This window comes from Eublepharis macularius, chromosome 19, assembly GCF_028583425.1.
Source record: "Eublepharis macularius isolate TG4126 chromosome 19, MPM_Emac_v1.0, whole genome shotgun sequence".
NCBI classification, from domain to species: Eukaryota; Metazoa; Chordata; class Lepidosauria; order Squamata; family Eublepharidae; genus Eublepharis; species Eublepharis macularius.
The window spans coordinates 3697247-3713802 of record NC_072808.1 but is presented as its reverse complement, the minus strand read 5'-3'; the positions used below and the strand labels follow the sequence as shown (position 1 = coordinate 3713802).

Below are 16556 nucleotides of genomic sequence, written 5' to 3'. Positions count from 1 at the left end.
CTGCGTCATGAACATAATTTATGCAAAGGCCTTTGCCGCATCCTGCAGAGCCTCGGGGAGGCCGCTAGGGGGAGCAGAGGGAGCCCCCTCCCCTTCCCCGCCGCTGCTTTAAAGCCCCCGCCCCGTTTCTCCACCCACCACCTCCGAAGTGGAGGAGAGACTTTAGAGTTTGGGAGTTTCAGCAGGACTTAGAGACCAGCAAGATTTCCAGGGTTTAAGCTTTGGAGAATCTAAGCTCCCTGACACTTCATTTGCAATACCCCTCCTCCCATCCTCTGCTTGGATTATAAATCCAGAGGAGTTCGCTGTGTTAGTCTCTAGTAGCAAAATAGTAAAGAGTCCAGTAGCAGCTTTAAGACTAAGCAACTTATTTGTAGCAGAAGCTTTCAAGAACCACAGCTCTCTGCGTCAGATGCATGGATGAAGAGAGCATCTAATGAGAGCTGTGATTCTTGAAAGTTTATGCTGCAATAAAGTTGGTTAGTCTTAAAGGTGCTATTGGACTCTTTACTGTTTTGTTAGTTTCAGGTGTTTGGTCTGCAGTAGAACAGCAGCATTTGAGTCCAGTGGCACCAGCAAGATTTCCAGGGTTTAAGCTTTGGAGAATCTAAGTTCGCTGACACTTCATTTGCTATACTCCTCCTACCCTCTGCTTGGATAATAAAGACTCCTACTTTTTTCCACTCCCTGTATCTGACAAAGAGAGCTTTGACATTCAAAGCTCACACCTTGGAAATCTAGTTGGTCTCTAAGGTGCTACAAGATCCGAATCTTGCTCCTAATACAGACCAACACAGCTACCCACCTAAAACTAAGCTCCCTTCTAATAACATCAATAATATCAACATTCAATTTATATACCGCTCTTCATGGCAATTTAACACCCACTAAGAGCGGTTTACAAAGTGTGTTATTATTATTCTCATGACAATCACCCTGGGAAGTTGGTTGGGCTGAGAGAGCTCTGACTGACCCAAGGTCACCCAGCTGGCTTTAAGCAGAGAAGTGAGGAAGCAAACCCAGTTCTCCAGATTAGAGTCCTGTTGTTCTTAACCACTACACCAAACTGGCTCTCTGAAATTTTTGGTAGTCTCTCAGGCTGCCACCTTTGGGTTAAAATTAGGTCCTGGGTCTCGAAAGGTTGAAGACTTGCAGGCCAAATTATACAAGTATTTATTTATTTACTTCATTTATACCCTGCTTTTCTCCACAACGGGGACCAAAAGTAGTTTACATCATTCCTCCTCCATTTACCTCACAACAACCCTGCGAGGTAAGTTGGGCTGAGTGTGACTAGCTTAAAGTCACCCAGCAAACTTCCACTGCAGAGTGGGGATTTGAACCTGGGTCTCTCAGATCCTGCTCTGACATTCTAATCACTACACTGGTTCTCTGTGTCTGTGGCTTACAGGAAATGAGAGGTACGCTCTGTATGACCCATCTTCCAACACCTTTGAGCTCCACCATCACCCTTGAGTTCCAACCTCAGCCAACTTCACATTCGAAGAAATGTTGGCTGACAAGAATTTCCTGAGCAAATGGTTGAAGGGATTGACAATAATAATAATAATAATAATAATAATAATAATAATAGGTTTATATTTTAGGATGACTTAACACCCACTCAGAGTGGATTACAAAGTATGCTATTATTATCCCCACAACAACAACACCCTGTGAGGTGGGTGGGGCTGAGAGAGCTCTGAGAACAGAACCACAAGTGACAAAAGGCACAGGTTGGACATTTGTCAGCTTCCCTCAAGTTTTGATAGGAAATGTAGGCAGCTTGGCGGAATGTTGGACAAGTGACCGTTGAAAAGTCCGTTGGACAGCAGTTGGAGAGCCAAGCTGCAAGACCAGGATGCCTACATTTCCCATCAAAACTTGAGGGAAGCTTAGTCCAACCTGTGCCTTTTGTGTCCAACCTGTGCCTCTGAGAGAGCAGTAACTGATCCAAGGTCACCCAACTGGCTTCAAGTGGAGGAGTGGGGAATCAAACCCGGCTCTCCAGAGTCCCACATTCTTAACCACTACACCAAGCTGGCTCTGCTGATGGTAGATGTGAACCCATGTCATTAAGAAATGAAATCCGGTGCCCTTGTGAAGCCACTGTTCATCTTAATATGCAAATAAGCCCCTATTTCCCACCAAAGAATATGCTTAAATGCCTGACTGGAGAAAAAAAATGTGATTCTGAATCAGGCAGATAGTAATATCACACACACACACTTTTTATCATATACACAACCAATACTGTCAACCTTTTCATTAACATTTCTGTCCATTACGCTAAAACGTCATCGCTCTGGTACAGCTGTTTTTTTGAGACACCGTATCGCAATTCTGCTGAGAACCTGGTTTGCATATGCTGCGCTGTGATTATGAATATTTAAATACTTCCATCTTGTTGAATTTCAGGCCCATTTACATACATTGGCATACTATTAATATAATACATACAGGAAAAGGGAGCAAATTAATTTTTTAACACATCCCAGAGATCAGTAGATTTCTTTGTAAAACACTGTTAGATTTTCCTCCTTAGAAAATAGCTTGGAGTAAGAAGGGTGGCGGAGAAGAATTATACACAAATTAATTGCTGGAAGAAATAACGCATTCTCTTTTTGCTTACTCTCAAATACTTTCGGTACACATCCTCATTATTCCTTTGTGGATAAATTAGTAAGTTAGCTTTTCATTTTTCCTCTGTTTTTTCTTTTTCGTAGATGAAATTATTTCACGTTTTCTGAGTCCACTACCTTTGTATACTGTAATTTTCTCCATATATTAATGATAATGAATTCCAGTACATGACACACACAATTTTAAATACCCTCTTGCAATTAGTAACTGCAGACATGGATAGGTACAGTGCAAACTAGCCCCCATGATCACAACCAGGGCTTTTTTTCAGCGGGAACACAGTGGAACGGAGTTCTGGAACCTCTTGAAAATGGTCACATGGCCGGTGGCCCCGCCCTCTGATCTCCAGACAGAGGGGAGTTGAGATTGCCCTTCGCACCGCTCGGCGGCGCGGAGGGCAATCTCAACTCCCCTCTGTCTGGAGATCAGGGGGCGGGGCCACCGGCCATGTGACCATTTTCTCTGAGGGCAACCCACCGAGTTCCACCACCTCTTTTCCCAGAAAAAAAGCCCTGATCACAACTCATGTAGTTTTCCTCCCTCTCAGCCACATTCCTTATGGGCACCTCCCACTACCTCTGCTGGCACTGCAGGCAGGCCCATCATATACGTAGCATCACCCTCCTTTCTTCTTGATGTTTAAACTCCCAATAGTCACAAGCATGCAATCTCTGTGTCCTTTGTGGTGTATCACAAATGTCCCGTAGTGTGTGCACAGGAGCCAGCCCCTAACTTTTGTGAGGGCCAGGTAGCTGGAAGACATCATGAGTAGTTACTAAGCAATGTTTCCTGAGTTCCTATGGCAGACCCAATTGACACTGTTGATTTGGCATGTCACAAATGCAGCTTATGAGGATGGATCTGGAGTAAATATGGCAACCTAGTTATGAGATGTTTTTATTGTATTTTTAAACGTTTTTACCCCACTTTTCTTCCACAAGTAGGACCCAAGGCAGTTTACCAAAGAAGTCACTCTAAGCAGATATTGCAGTACAAATCTCATTTGACATAAATCAAGCAGATCACAGTATGTCCCCAAAGTTCTTTCATTGGCTCGAGCACAGAGGGGGGTAGATTGTACAACTGGTCTCTCTCAGCCCCCCTGCTGCACATAATTCACACGAACCCAGGAATAAAACTTTCCCAGGGTTAGATGGGAAGGTTGTTGTAGGAAGCTGAATTCAGGAAAGGCCCACACCTTCCACTGGATCCAACCCAAATGTACAGAAAACTTCCCACCACAATAAAAATTTTATCTACATTGATACGACACCCAGACCTTTGGACTCTTAAAGGTTAAAAAAAAATCTGCTTGTTGTCTCTCTGAGTTCATGTGTGGCGGTTGTGATACTTAGAGCTGAACCACAAGTGACAAAAGGCACAGATTGGACACTCGTCAGCTTCCCTCAAGTTTTGATGGGAAATGTTGGCAGCTTGGCGGAATGTTGGACAAGTGACAGTTGAAAAGTCCGTTGGACAGCCGTCGGAGAGCCAAGCTGCAGGGCCAGGATGCCTACATTTCCCATCAAAACTTGAGGGAAGCTGACAAGTGTCCAATCTGTGCCTTTTGTCACTTGTGGTTCTGCTCTTAGTACACTTACAGCGCAATCCTAAGCAGAGTCACTACAGTCTAAGCCCATTGAAATCAATGGGCATGAACTGGAGTAACTCTACTTAGGATTGCACTGTTCGCCACTGACCCTGAGTAAACGGAGTACAGGCCCTACAAGATCCTCAAAAATCCTCAGCAGACAAGTTGGTATGGAAAAGGTACCCTGACAGTAAAAAGTTTGAAAACCACGGTTTTCACTATGGAAAGACAGGTATCTTTCTCCCAGAACAAACTTGCAAAAAGTAAGCTGTGTGGTGAGAACAAGCAAGGATTAGCATGACTTAACAAACCCTGCACATCTGGATTGTAGAGACTGGGAACTTGGACAGAACATTTATCCCAAGCGGTTAAAAAAGAATGCATATTTCAGTTTTCTGGAACCCCTATGTAGCGATGAAGCATTTGGTCCATCTAGTTTGACTGGGCACAGAAAGGTCTTCTCATCAGCACTTGAGAGTGAACTTTGGACCTTCTGCCTGCAAAGCGTTTGCTTCACCACTATCTGAACTATGGTACCTCTGCACCATAAAATTCTGCATCTGTCTTCCTGCCCAATTTCATCATTTCCAATTCCTGAAATGAGAAACGGATTTCTAAATGCAGGTTTTTGCTTGTGCCAGCTGAATTTCAGCATCAGAAATCATAGAAACTCAGTACGGCCATCTTCTGGATAACGGAGGCATAATATAACTATTATCAACAGGACTTTGGAAATATTTTCATGTTACAAGACATGTATGCGTGGGAAATCTCTCGCCCCGATTCAACATTTGATCCAGATTTCTGGAACATTGATGGATTGCAGAAGCATTCAAAAATAACATCTTGCAAGTCAGGGAACCACTATAACAGAAGGGTTTTTTTTTTTAGTGAAGCAGGTTGTACAAAGAAAAATAAAGCTGCCTGGAGCACAGAACATCAGCTTCCTTTCTGCTATGATAACATCCAAGAGGAGAGACTTTAAAATAACTAACATAACCTAAAGCTTATGCCGAAATAACTAACAAAGCACTCATTCGATGCTAACGAGCAGAGCTCCCTAATACAATTTTAACAGCCTTAAGGCTTAATTAAACTTAAAAAAATTGCAGCATATCTATTACTTCTATTGATCTCTTATGCATGAATGTGAAGTCCAGTTCTTTTCCTAAGTGCAGTTCCTTAGAAGAAGAAACATAATTAAAGAGGGTTTCCTATCTCCGTTTTAAGGCCTGGGAAAAAAAATGTGTTCATCTCGATGGATCTAGAAATGAAATACATTTTGGATAAAGATCTCCATACTGTAAGACTGACAAAAACTGTTACTTCGCTATAGTAAAGAGTCCAGTAGCACCTTTAAGATTAACCAACTTTATTGTAGCATAAGCTTTTGAGAATCACAGCTCTCTTCATCAGATGCATGGAGGGTATGAAGAAACGGGCCAGAGATATATAGGTGGTGAGGGGAGGGGGGGAAAGGGTGCAGGAAGTGAGGGCCATGTAAATGCAAAGTCAGGTGGAGTGCGCAGTCCAGGCTGGGTGTGACCCCTTCCCTCCATTGGTGAATCTGAATGGAATGCCTAAAAGGCAGTTCTGGTAACTTACTTCTCATTACCAGAAGTAACTGCCTTTCAGGCATTCAGTTCAGATTCAGCAATGGAGGGAAGGGGCCACACCCAGCCTGGATGGCGCATTCTACCTCTTTCATGACTTTTGCAACTGATTAGCATTTATTGAAATGCAAAAATCAGTATTTTGAATTCAAACCCTTAGTCCTAGAATTGATTCAGCAATTCTTCAACTCTGTATTGGATCCTTGCTAATGCCATGTCTTTGTAAACTTATACTTATTTACCCTATGGCATTGTTTATGGAAATGTCTTTGATACTGTATGGAAATGCACTTGATGCTGATTGTATTGAGCTCATACTGTGTAATCTGCCTTGAGTCTCAGTGAGAAAGGGAGACCATAAATTACACAAGTAAAATAAGGTAAATAAAATAAATTAGTTAAAAGCCTTGGTAAAAGAAACAAATAAGAAAAGACATAAGGGTTCTGTAGCTATTACAAGTCAAAGAAAAAGCAGGGTACAGCTCGCCGTTTCTTCCAAAGAGTACTCATACATATATACATATGTACACACACACACACACACAAATAAATAAAACTAGTCTAAACTTTGTTCCAGTAAGAGGAAATGCCGTTATCCTGAAACTAAACCTGTTTCTTTACCCTATAGCATTGTTTATGGAAATGTCTTTGAAACTGACTGTACTAATTTCACTCTGTGTAATTCGCCTCGAGTCTCAGTGAGAAAGGCGGACTATAAATGACATATAAAAATAAGAAAAGACATAAGGGTTCTGTAGACATTTTAGATGATGATTATAATGGACAAGCTAAGGTTTGTGTGTGAAGTTCCAGATTAAAACTGCCTTTTTAGTTTGCCCTGAAAGAAGTATTTGTGTAAGATAAGGTCTAAACTTACCTAACAGTGCAATCCTATGTATAGGTGCCCTATAAAGCTATTGAAATTCAGTAACTTAAACTAGAGTACCTTTGCACAGTAGTGCATTGTAATGGCATGTACTAAATGTTGGTGCTTAAACAAGAAAAGACGTAAGGGTTCCGTAGCTATGAAACGCCCAAGAAAAACCAGGGCACAGCCCGCCCGGTTCCTTCCAAAGAGTCCTCTGAGGTACACTGCCTCTGGATAGGGAGGTTCTCTCCGGCCATCAGGGGCTAACGCCCGTTGGCAGCCGTCATGCAAAAGAAGAACGAGTCGGAGGAAGAGGCGGCGCCGTGATCCTGAAACCGACCCTCCGCGCGCGCCAACCGCCACCAGCCGCCCTGAGGGCGCCGGAGGCCACGCCCCCGGCGACCCTGGCCACGCCCCCTGACACGGCCGGCCGTTCCCTGCCCGGCCTCGCGGCGACGCGCTGCGGCATGACGTCACGCGGTCCGACGTAACCCCTCTCTTCAGGGCTGCGGCGACAACAACAAGGAAGTGATTGAGCGAGGAGAGTCGCCTGGGCCGCCGCCGCCGCTCCCGCCACCCGTCGCCGGAACCCTTTCTGTAGGCGGCCGAACCCTCTTTCCCCCTCCGCTGCGCTCCCGGCGCCGCCATCATGAACGGCAAAGGCAAGAGGCCGCTTCCCCTTCCCGCCCCCGCCCTCCCTCACCCCACCCAGTCGCTTCACCCCCCCCTTTTTCCCCTACAGGGGCGCTGGCCCTTTAAGGCAAGAGCCGCAGTCCCGTTACCTGCGGGCCCAGCCCGTGACTGGCGGGAGCCGCGACCAATGGGAGGCCTGGAAAAGTCGGGGTGAAGGGGGTGGGGGAAGGGCGGGTGTTAGGTTGCTATGACGCAACCCTCCCGGCCAGGCGGTTAACCCCTTGGCCGCCACGGGGGTGGGGGCTCGTGGGCTTCAAAGGAGAGAATCAGAGAGTTGGAACAGTCGGGTTGCCAGCCTCCAGGTGATGGCTGGAGATCTCCCGGAATGATAGCTGATCTTCAGGTGGCAGAGATCACTTCCCTTGGAGAAAATGGCTGCTTTGGAGGGTGGGCTCTATGGTATTATACCATTCTGAGGCCTGCCCCTTCCCCAAAACTTGCCCTCTCCAGGCTTCACCCCCAAAGTCTCCAGGAATTTCCCACCTGGACCTGGCAACCCTAGTTGGAAGGGACCTCTAGGATCATCTGGTCAAACCCCCTGCAGAATGCAGGAAATTCACAACTGCCTCAGTCCCAAACACACCCAATGACCCCTGCTCCATGCCCAGAAGATGGCAAAATACCATCAGGATCCCTAGCCAAATTGGCCCAGGGAAAATTGCTGCCTGAGAGAGAACGTTCTTGCATCTCAATGCAGCACCAGGAAGTGTCAGTAGGCTTATGGGATGCTTTGAATAGAATTAATAATAATAAAGATAACAATAATAATAATTGATCCAGAGGAGTTAACCATGTTAGACTGTAGTTGCAAAATAATAAAAGAGTCCAGTAGCACCTTTAAGACTAACCAGCTTTATTGTAGCTTAAGCTTTCAAGAACCACAGCTCTCTTGCATCTGACGAAGAGAGCTGTGGTTCTCGAAAGCTTATGCTACAATAAAGTTGGTTAGTCTTAAAGGTGCTACTGGACTCTTTACTAGTTCATGATGATGATAATAACTGTGCTCATATACCACAGGTTTAGACAGATTAGTGCCCCACCCCAAGTGGTGGGCAAGTTAATGTTACTATACCCACAATGCATCTGGGAAGCTGGGGCTGATAGGAGTGGCTTAGCCAAGGCCACCTACTGAGCTCATGGCAGTCGTGGGATCTGAACCAGTAAAGTGCCGATTTGCAGCTGAACCACTTAACCACTGTGCTATAGCAGCACAGCATGGCACAAAGTTCCTCAGGCCATGGGCCGCCTCAGAATCCTCTAGAATTGTATTGTATTGTAGGGAGGGGTCTCAGATGGTCCGCCAATGAGTTAGGGACTGTAGACTTCACCACTCTGTTGCTTTACATATGTGCTCCTATGTCAGCCCTAGCATTGCTCATTCTCTGTTTCAGCATTTCTCCACCTCTGTATTGCTAGAATTGCTTATGTTCTGTTTCAGCATTTTCTTCAGCTCTGTATTGGATTCTTGATAATGTTATGTTTTGTAAACTTGCATTTATTTACCCCATGGCATCATTTATGAAATTGTCCTTGATACTGACTGTACTACTCTCACGCTGTGTAATCTGCCTTGAGATTTGGGTCCAGTAGCACCTTAAAGACCACCTAGATTTCCAGGATAAGAGCTTTCTAAAGTCAAATGGACCACACCCTGGGGCCTAACAGGGACATTAGCTTTTTCTCTCTCTACAGATGCTGAGTTTCTGTTTTTCACACCCCAGTTCTATCAAGCTGATTATAGTATTAGTGTATCTCACACCTTTAGTTTAAAAACTCCTCCCACCTTCTGGCTGGATAGAACCTCACATACTTCCACTTCTGAATGTGTCTGAAGAAGGGAACGTCGACTCCCGAAAGCTCATACCCTGGAAATTTAGTTGGTCTTTAAGGTGCCACTGGATCTGAATCGTGCCCTCCCTTTTTTTTAGAATATGGATGAGATCCATACTCAAGGGAAAGGCTGAGGGGCTGTTTTACTGACCCTTCCAAGTCCTTAAAATGTACATGCCAGGACCCAAATGTCAGATCACTCCCTGTTGTTCTAGAATTAAAAGCCTTCAGTACCTGCCACCCTCTTCTAGTTCTGTATATTCACATTCATTAACGTTGCTTGGAATTGTCTCCATGCAAAAATGTGCATTGAGAATGTGGGAGAACTCACACTTTGTTCATCTCGTTTGCCTGGCATGGTGTACACACGCAGCAGAATGAAGTAGAAATGAGACGGCAGAGGGCTAAGGTGGTGGAATGGTTTGCGCCACTTCAGACAGCAGCTGAGGGATTATTTTTTTTTAAGTTTCCCTTATATTAATTCCCTCTAAGTTTAAAACTGGCACACCGCATGAGCTGTTCTGTCATAGCCCATTTACCTGATGAACTTTTTCTTTGCAGGGAGTTTTGACATGGGAGGGGGAATGTGCCCTCCCCATATGGTGCCTGAAATGGTACAACCTGTTCTACCTCCTCAGAATTTTACCACTTCATTCTGCGTCATGTACGGTATAAGTCAGGCCTTATTTTCCACTGTCCTTCCGCCCTCCAAGTGTGGTTTTGGGTCTGAGAGGACCCCCAGCAACTGAACGGACAACCGGAAATGTTCCATCTGTTGTCTTTAAGTAACAGAGTCACAAGATCAATACAGTAGTGGATTGGGGAGGCCAGAAAAGTAACTGGAAAAAATGGCACCTGTTATTTTTTTAAGGAAGGAAAGGAGAACACGAGCAGAGTGGACTATACATTGTGTACTCCTATTTCAATGGGTTAAGAAAAAATGGTAGCCATGAGGAATGCCAAGGCAAAACCACAAGATCTAGGTATCTCCTGAGTATGTTGGCACTTGTTTTGTTGGCAGGTATTGCCCTGAACTCGCCCTTGCTATACAGTATCTCTGTGAGGGATATCTTGCCAACAACATCATGTGACGGGGAGCCCAGTACCTGCATACAAAGGAAGTGAAAGCAGTAGCTTCAGAAGCTGTTTCTTGAATCGTAACCAGGAGGAGTCAGGGAATGGAGCAGTAGTATACAGACAGCCTAATCCTGGGTGAAATCTAGTGGGAGTTACTCCCAAATGAATATTTATAGGATTGCAATTTACGTCACAGATGCAAAGGACTGGAATGGCTTCTGTGGGTCATGTGATCTATCCTGCTCTAAGATGGGATATCATGTACATAAACTTTCCCCTTGCAAACATATTTGTCCAATCATTTGGTTGGAAAATACCCAAGAAGGAGATTCCAGAATTGCCCCAGGCAGCTGAACGAATTTCTAGGCTGAATGGCTCTTGTATAGCTAGGGAGCTTTTTTTCATGCTTAACTTAGATCTGGGCTCGTACAGTTGAAAGTCTGCATATGCTCCGCTCACCCAGGTGGTATCTGTAGCAGATTGAACTGTCTGTTTTGGCAGAGGTGCTTGAGCAGTCAGATAGTTTTGAAGGTGCAAACAGATGGGCAGCCCTGCTGGAAAAAAAGAGATATTAGTTGGCCGAAGGCACTGTATGGGCAAGGAACCAGGAAAAGGAGCAAAGAAACTGTGCTAAGGAAGAAGTTGGGATAGCTTAGCAATCATAGATTCCGAAATATTTTGTTAAAACAGGAGGCTCATAAGTAGATGAAACCATGTTTGGTATCTAGCCCTGGACATAAATGATCAAGCAAGCCGTCTCACTATAGCCACCTTCTTTAAGGTATTGATGGTTCCCATGAGAGGGCAGGAAAAATGGGCATTTAAAACCCTTTTAAAAATAGGACATAATAATGGACTACCTTCGTTCTTAAGTCTGGGAGTAGCAGGTTTGAATGACACCTGCTGGGCCTCTTTTGCTCATTCCTCTGTGGCAATAGTATCCTGAAGAAGCAGAACAACCAATGTCATATTGTTTAATGAAATGTTTTAAATGTTTTAATGTTGTTATCGGCCCTGAGCCTGCTTGCGGGGAGGGCGGAATATAAATACGATAAAATAAAATACATAAATAAAATCTTCTATTAAATGCAGTCTTTGGGCTCGCTACATTTAGTTACGCAAGCAGAGCTCTGTTTTCTTATCATTCTTTTATATTTGAGGGAGGTGTTCCTGATCTCATGCACTTGCTGTTATTTTGCAATAAGGAATGTTGTGCTAACACTGATTAACTTTTCCTCCTAGGTCAATATCCTACACAGCCTTCTTATCCAGTCCAGCCTCCTGGTAATCCTTCTGTATTCCCACAGACTATACCACTTCCCCAGGCTCCGCCTTACACCGAGGCTCCTCCTGCGTACTCAGAAGTATGTGCTCTGCTCTCTCTCTCTTCTCTTCTTCCCGCTAAGATAATGCTTCTGATAAAATCGTGGCATATGGGTTCCAGTGTAATATTACTGTTTCTTTAACCTGGCCTCCCATGTCATTTTCGAGTCTGATCTGTAAGGTGGTCTTATTACTACATTTGAGTTGTGATTTCCGCTGCATGCCAAATGTTTGTGCACTCGCATGCCTCATGGTGGCATCTTTCAGGTCCTGCTAGGGCAATGACTCTGCAGCGAATGAATACCAGATGCTAAGGACGAGCAGCCAAAGAAGACCATCAACTTAATGCCTTGGAAATGGACTTTTCAGAGGCATCCCACCAGCTGCTGGTGGAAGCAGCGTGCTGAGCTAGGTGGACTTAGATCTGTTCTAAAAGGCAGTTCACAGATGCTTACAAGTACAAAATACATTTCAGGGACATTAGCTATCAGCTGTTCCTAAAAGGAGTTGCATCATTCACTGAAGGCTATCAATTGAGAGATGACATGCCTCTGAATATATGCCTCTGACATAAAGACGTTTCTCCCCTGTGCTCTCTCTCTCTCTCCCATCCCCAGCTCTACCGCCCAAGCTTTGTGCATCCTGGAGCCGCCACCGTACCAACCATGTCTGCTGCATATCCTGGTGCTTCGCTGTACCTGCCTATGGCTCAGTCTGTTGCTATGGGTCCCATGGGCTCTTCAGTTCCAGTGGCTTTTTACCCTGTGGGTCCCGTCTACCCTCCTGGATCCGCTGTTCTGGTCGAGGGGGGCTTTGATGCTGGGGCAAGGTTTGCAACAGGTGCCCCTGCTAATATTCCTGTAAGTTAGCATGAAAGGTAGCTTCTACCTTTTTTCTTTCTTTCATTGTCGTAGCCTGGGGAAAAAGATAGTAGAGTATACTCTTCCACCTTAAAAAAAGGGGGGAGGGGATGAAAGGTGAATTTATTGTTAAAGGTCTGTTAGTGTATGTGAAGGTGCGGCGAATCTCTTTGCTTGCAGTGCTGACACATTCGGGAGCTCAGTAGTTTCTCTCTATGGAGAAGTTACCAAGGTGGACAGCTGCAGACTTTCGTTGTGAATGTAAATGGCTGCTGTTGTAGAGAAACCATGACATTAACCAGGGAGAACATCCATTCTGCTTGATTCCCCTGAGCCTTTCTCTGAATGCTGAAGCTGTCAAAAATGTGTTTTTCCTTGAGCTCAGGTGAAGTGGTTTTCCTTGACAGATAATTTGATTTACAGGCTACCATCTTCAATATGCAATTGCTTGTGTCTTCAATGGGGAGGTTCCCCTCCCTTTTTTGAAAATCCGTCTCATGCAAAGTGTTACAGAATAATCCAGGAGGCAGTCAGGTGAAAACTGCAGGGTAGATCCATCAGAGATGTGGGGGGGCGGGGGGAGTGTTTTCTTCAGGGAGACCCTGGCTGTAGATTTCTACCATGCCTTTCAGCTGCAACCCTCTTGAGTTGCATTCAGAGGAATTGATACTGTTCTGCTCATTCATGCCAAGTCACTGTTTCTTCCCAATCGACTGTCATTGGACATGTGGAGGGTGAGCAAGTACACTTCCCCACCATTTATACTGTTGTAAAGCTCAGCAGTTGTAGTTCATAGCTGTTAACTTGAATGCAGTTGATGCCAGTCTCTGGCATTTCCAGTTAAAAAAATAAATAAATGGCACGTGGGTAGCAGGGCGGGGGAGGGGAATCTCTGCCCCAGGCTACTTCCCAATAAGATGAACAAGAAGATCCAAGTCCGGCGGATCCAACAAGATTTTCAGGATATAAGCTATCAAGAGTCAAAGCTCCCTTCCTCAGATACCTTATGAAGGGAGCTTTGACTCTCAAAAGCTTATCCTCTGGAAATCTTATTGGACTTGGACGTTGCTGCTGGGCTCAGATCCTGTCATTCTACTGCAGACCAACGTGGGATGAAGTGTAAGATGGCTTCCTTTAGTGTAGAATGTGTTTTACTGTACTTCAGAATTCCCAGCTATCCAAAACAGATGGCCCAGTAGTTATATCTTGTGGCCCTCCAAATGCTTGTTGCAGCCTCTCCCGGCAGCGTGTGTACAGTCTCGGGGAGGGAGGGGGACACCGCACCCATTCTCAGGCCGCCTTACAAGGCATGCCATTCATTGTTCATCTAACAGGTTCTTCTCACTGTCTTCCAGCCCCCTCCTCCTGGCTGTCCTCCCAACGCGGCCCAGTTGGCTGTCATGCAGGGTGCCAACGTGTTAGTGACGCAACGGAAGGGGAACTTCTTCATGGGGGGCTCTGACGGCGGCTACACCATCTGGTGAAGGAAGAGGGGGGGGCGCTACATTGGTGTAAAGGAACGACATCACATACTGTCAGCACTTCTCACAATGTAACCGCTTTAGTCGTATTAACCTGGAGTTGCCGTTTAGACACATGATGATGGGGGGTGTCTTCCTCGTGCCCTGACCCTTCAGGCACTTTTTTTTTTCTTTAAAAAATGTGTACAAAAAATTAAATACAAAACCATGCAATGGTAGGAGTGCCTCTCTTAAAAACTTAGGGGTTAAAATTGTGGAACGAATGCAAGCGATGAAGCCCCAGAATTCCCTTGGGTTCTACTGGAGAGTTCTCGTGCTGCAGCACTGTCTCTTTCTTTGGCTTTTATTAATCAACTATATATAAAACCAGATTTGGGTTGGGGGAGGGAGGAAAGGGTCAGGGATGGGGAGGCAAAGTGGAAGTTTGGAAGAGAGCCTGGTTTCCAATTATCAAAAATAATAAAGCTTGCAGATGTATCTGTTGCCAATGAATAGGACTGAGAAAAAACCCCTCCTTTCCTTTTCCATAGAATCAGTGGTGCTGGAGAGAAGCTAGTCTATTTCCTTTTGGGGAGGGGGGACATACATGGTAGATGCCTGTTAAAGGAACGGGGGTGGGCGGGCGGGCTCAGCTTTTGATTTTGGATGCTCTCTGCCAGTTCCTTCTGCTCACCTTTGCTCTCTGTTCCCATGCAAGGAAGGTGTGCAGCTAGAGCGTTGGCCCGGGGATGTTCTTTTTATACACTCTTAAAGTGATCTTGGACTCCTTTGCACATTATGAATCTAACTGAAGCCATGTTTCGGTGCCAGAAACACAACATTTCATTAAATGCTTCCTGTACTTTTCAAAAATAAGAGCTTAAAAAGACCATTTTGTAAAGGGAATTTAAAAAAAAAAAAGCAACCCAGTGTCTTGATAACAGAACTCTGTGTGGAATGTTATTCAGGCTAGAGAGACAAGATCGTCTGGTGGACGTCAATCAATGTGCAAGTTAGCTGGATTTGATGAGTGGTTCTTTTTTTTTCAGATGCAAAACTTTTTAAAAAGTGACTTGGGTACAATGAAGTCTTATTAGAGTTAAGAAGAATATTTCAGGGATCCTCAATCTTTTTTTGTTGTTGTTGTTGCTTTTGTTTTTATGAATTAAAAAGTTATCAGATTTGGTGAATATATTTTATCTTAATTTTCTGTGTGTCGTATGTGTCATGGTTAACCATACAGCTGACTGTTAATGAAAGGTTGGGATTCTAGGTCTCTCTGTAAACACTGTGGTGCACTTAACTTGTGGACTTTTTATACTAAAAACAAGTAGAATAAAGGCTATTTTGAAAAATTTGAATAAAGTGACAGAGTTGAATGTGACCTCTTAAATTCCTGTCCATTGTCACCTGGTAATTTTTTTTTTTTTACATTTTTGCCCTTCTAGCTGCTTTGTTTTGTTGTTCCTGAACAGTGTGAAATATTTCAAGTTATTCTGTAGGCTTTAGCAAATGAATATGGAAATAAGTACCATTGATTGCATTGGAACTTATCCAGGCATAAACACATTCAGATGTGACAAACAACTGAGGTGGGGTGAGCACAGACACAGTTTGTTTGCTGTGCCCCCCCCCCCCTCTTGTGCAAGGAGCTTGACTGAAAACTTGAAAGTTAGATCAAACTCCAGTGTGCCCTGATGTCTGAATTCAGGCACCCTAAGCAAACTACAGTTATTTCCCCACAAACTTCAGCTTTATTATAGTTCAGAAGCCCCACCCATAAGGAGTAAAAGTGTAACACTCCTGTATGTTCAGACCACTTGCATTTGAACATCATTGCTGATTGGACTGGCAACCTCTGAGTCCATTGCAGTTTGTTAAGATGTCTGAATACAGCCTGTGTCTGGTATCACAGTTTCTGCTCTGCTACCATCCCAGGGCTGACAGAGTAGATGTTGTGTAGGACATGGAGCTGCATTTCAAAATGGTATCCTCCTATCAAATTCCCCTTCACTGTTTCCAAACATGGACCAGCACGTACTCCGGTGAGTGATGCTGTGTTTATTTTACTTTATTTATCAGATGTTTCTGCATAAAAAGTGAACAAGATAACTTGATAAAACTCAGTAAAACAACTAAAATCAATGCAAGTGGCAAACCACAACAATTCTAAATTCTGTGGCGCTGGAAGCAACAAGCCAATTCACTGCGCATCTCCCTGCCAGTGGCAACCAATGATACGGAGCAAGGAATCATGCAACGTGATGACACCAGGACCCGAAAGTTAACCATGTGTTGCACATGGAAGGGGAAGAACACAATGCAGCCACTGTTTTGAACATTTCAACACTGCAGGATGGCCGTTTCCTTAAGATGATGTCTGATAGTTTTTTTTTTTAAATCCATTCACAGATTGTAGGAATGTGTGTGTGTGTGTGTGTTGCAAAATGGGGTCCCTGCCAGAGGAAGAACTGGAACCAAAGAGCCTACAAAGGCAAGATTTGATTTAGTTGTTTCTCTTCACCCCTCTTCAGATATTGCAGTTCTTAGATCTACACCTAAAACTATAAAGAGTGGGTGAGCTGAACAAGTGTTTGA

The 16556-nt window shown here is 44.4% G+C and overlaps 1 protein-coding gene across 1 annotated transcript; it reads left to right on the top strand.

Annotated features, from left to right (window-relative positions):
- The first annotated feature begins 7172 nt into the window (after nt 1-7172).
- On the top strand, nt 7173-15337 carry DAZAP2 (DAZ associated protein 2). The gene is made up of 4 exons (XM_055003580.1): nt 7173-7377; nt 11558-11679; nt 12256-12498; nt 13854-15337. The coding sequence occupies exons 1-4, from the start codon at nt 7365-7367 to the stop codon at nt 13980-13982; spliced, it is 507 nt and encodes a 168-aa protein (XP_054859555.1). The 5' UTR covers nt 7173-7364; the 3' UTR covers nt 13983-15337.
- Nucleotides 15338-16556: the final 1219 nt, after the last annotated feature.

Coding starts and splice junctions, on each gene's coding strand:
- DAZAP2 (XM_055003580.1), top strand. Junction 11,680..12,255: donor CTCCTCCTGCGTACTCAGAA/GTATGTGCTCTG, acceptor TCCCATCCCCAG/CTCTACCGCCCAAGCTTTGT. Junction 12,499..13,853: donor GTGCCCCTGCTAATATTCCT/GTAAGTTAGCAT, acceptor ACTGTCTTCCAG/CCCCCTCCTCCTGGCTGTCC.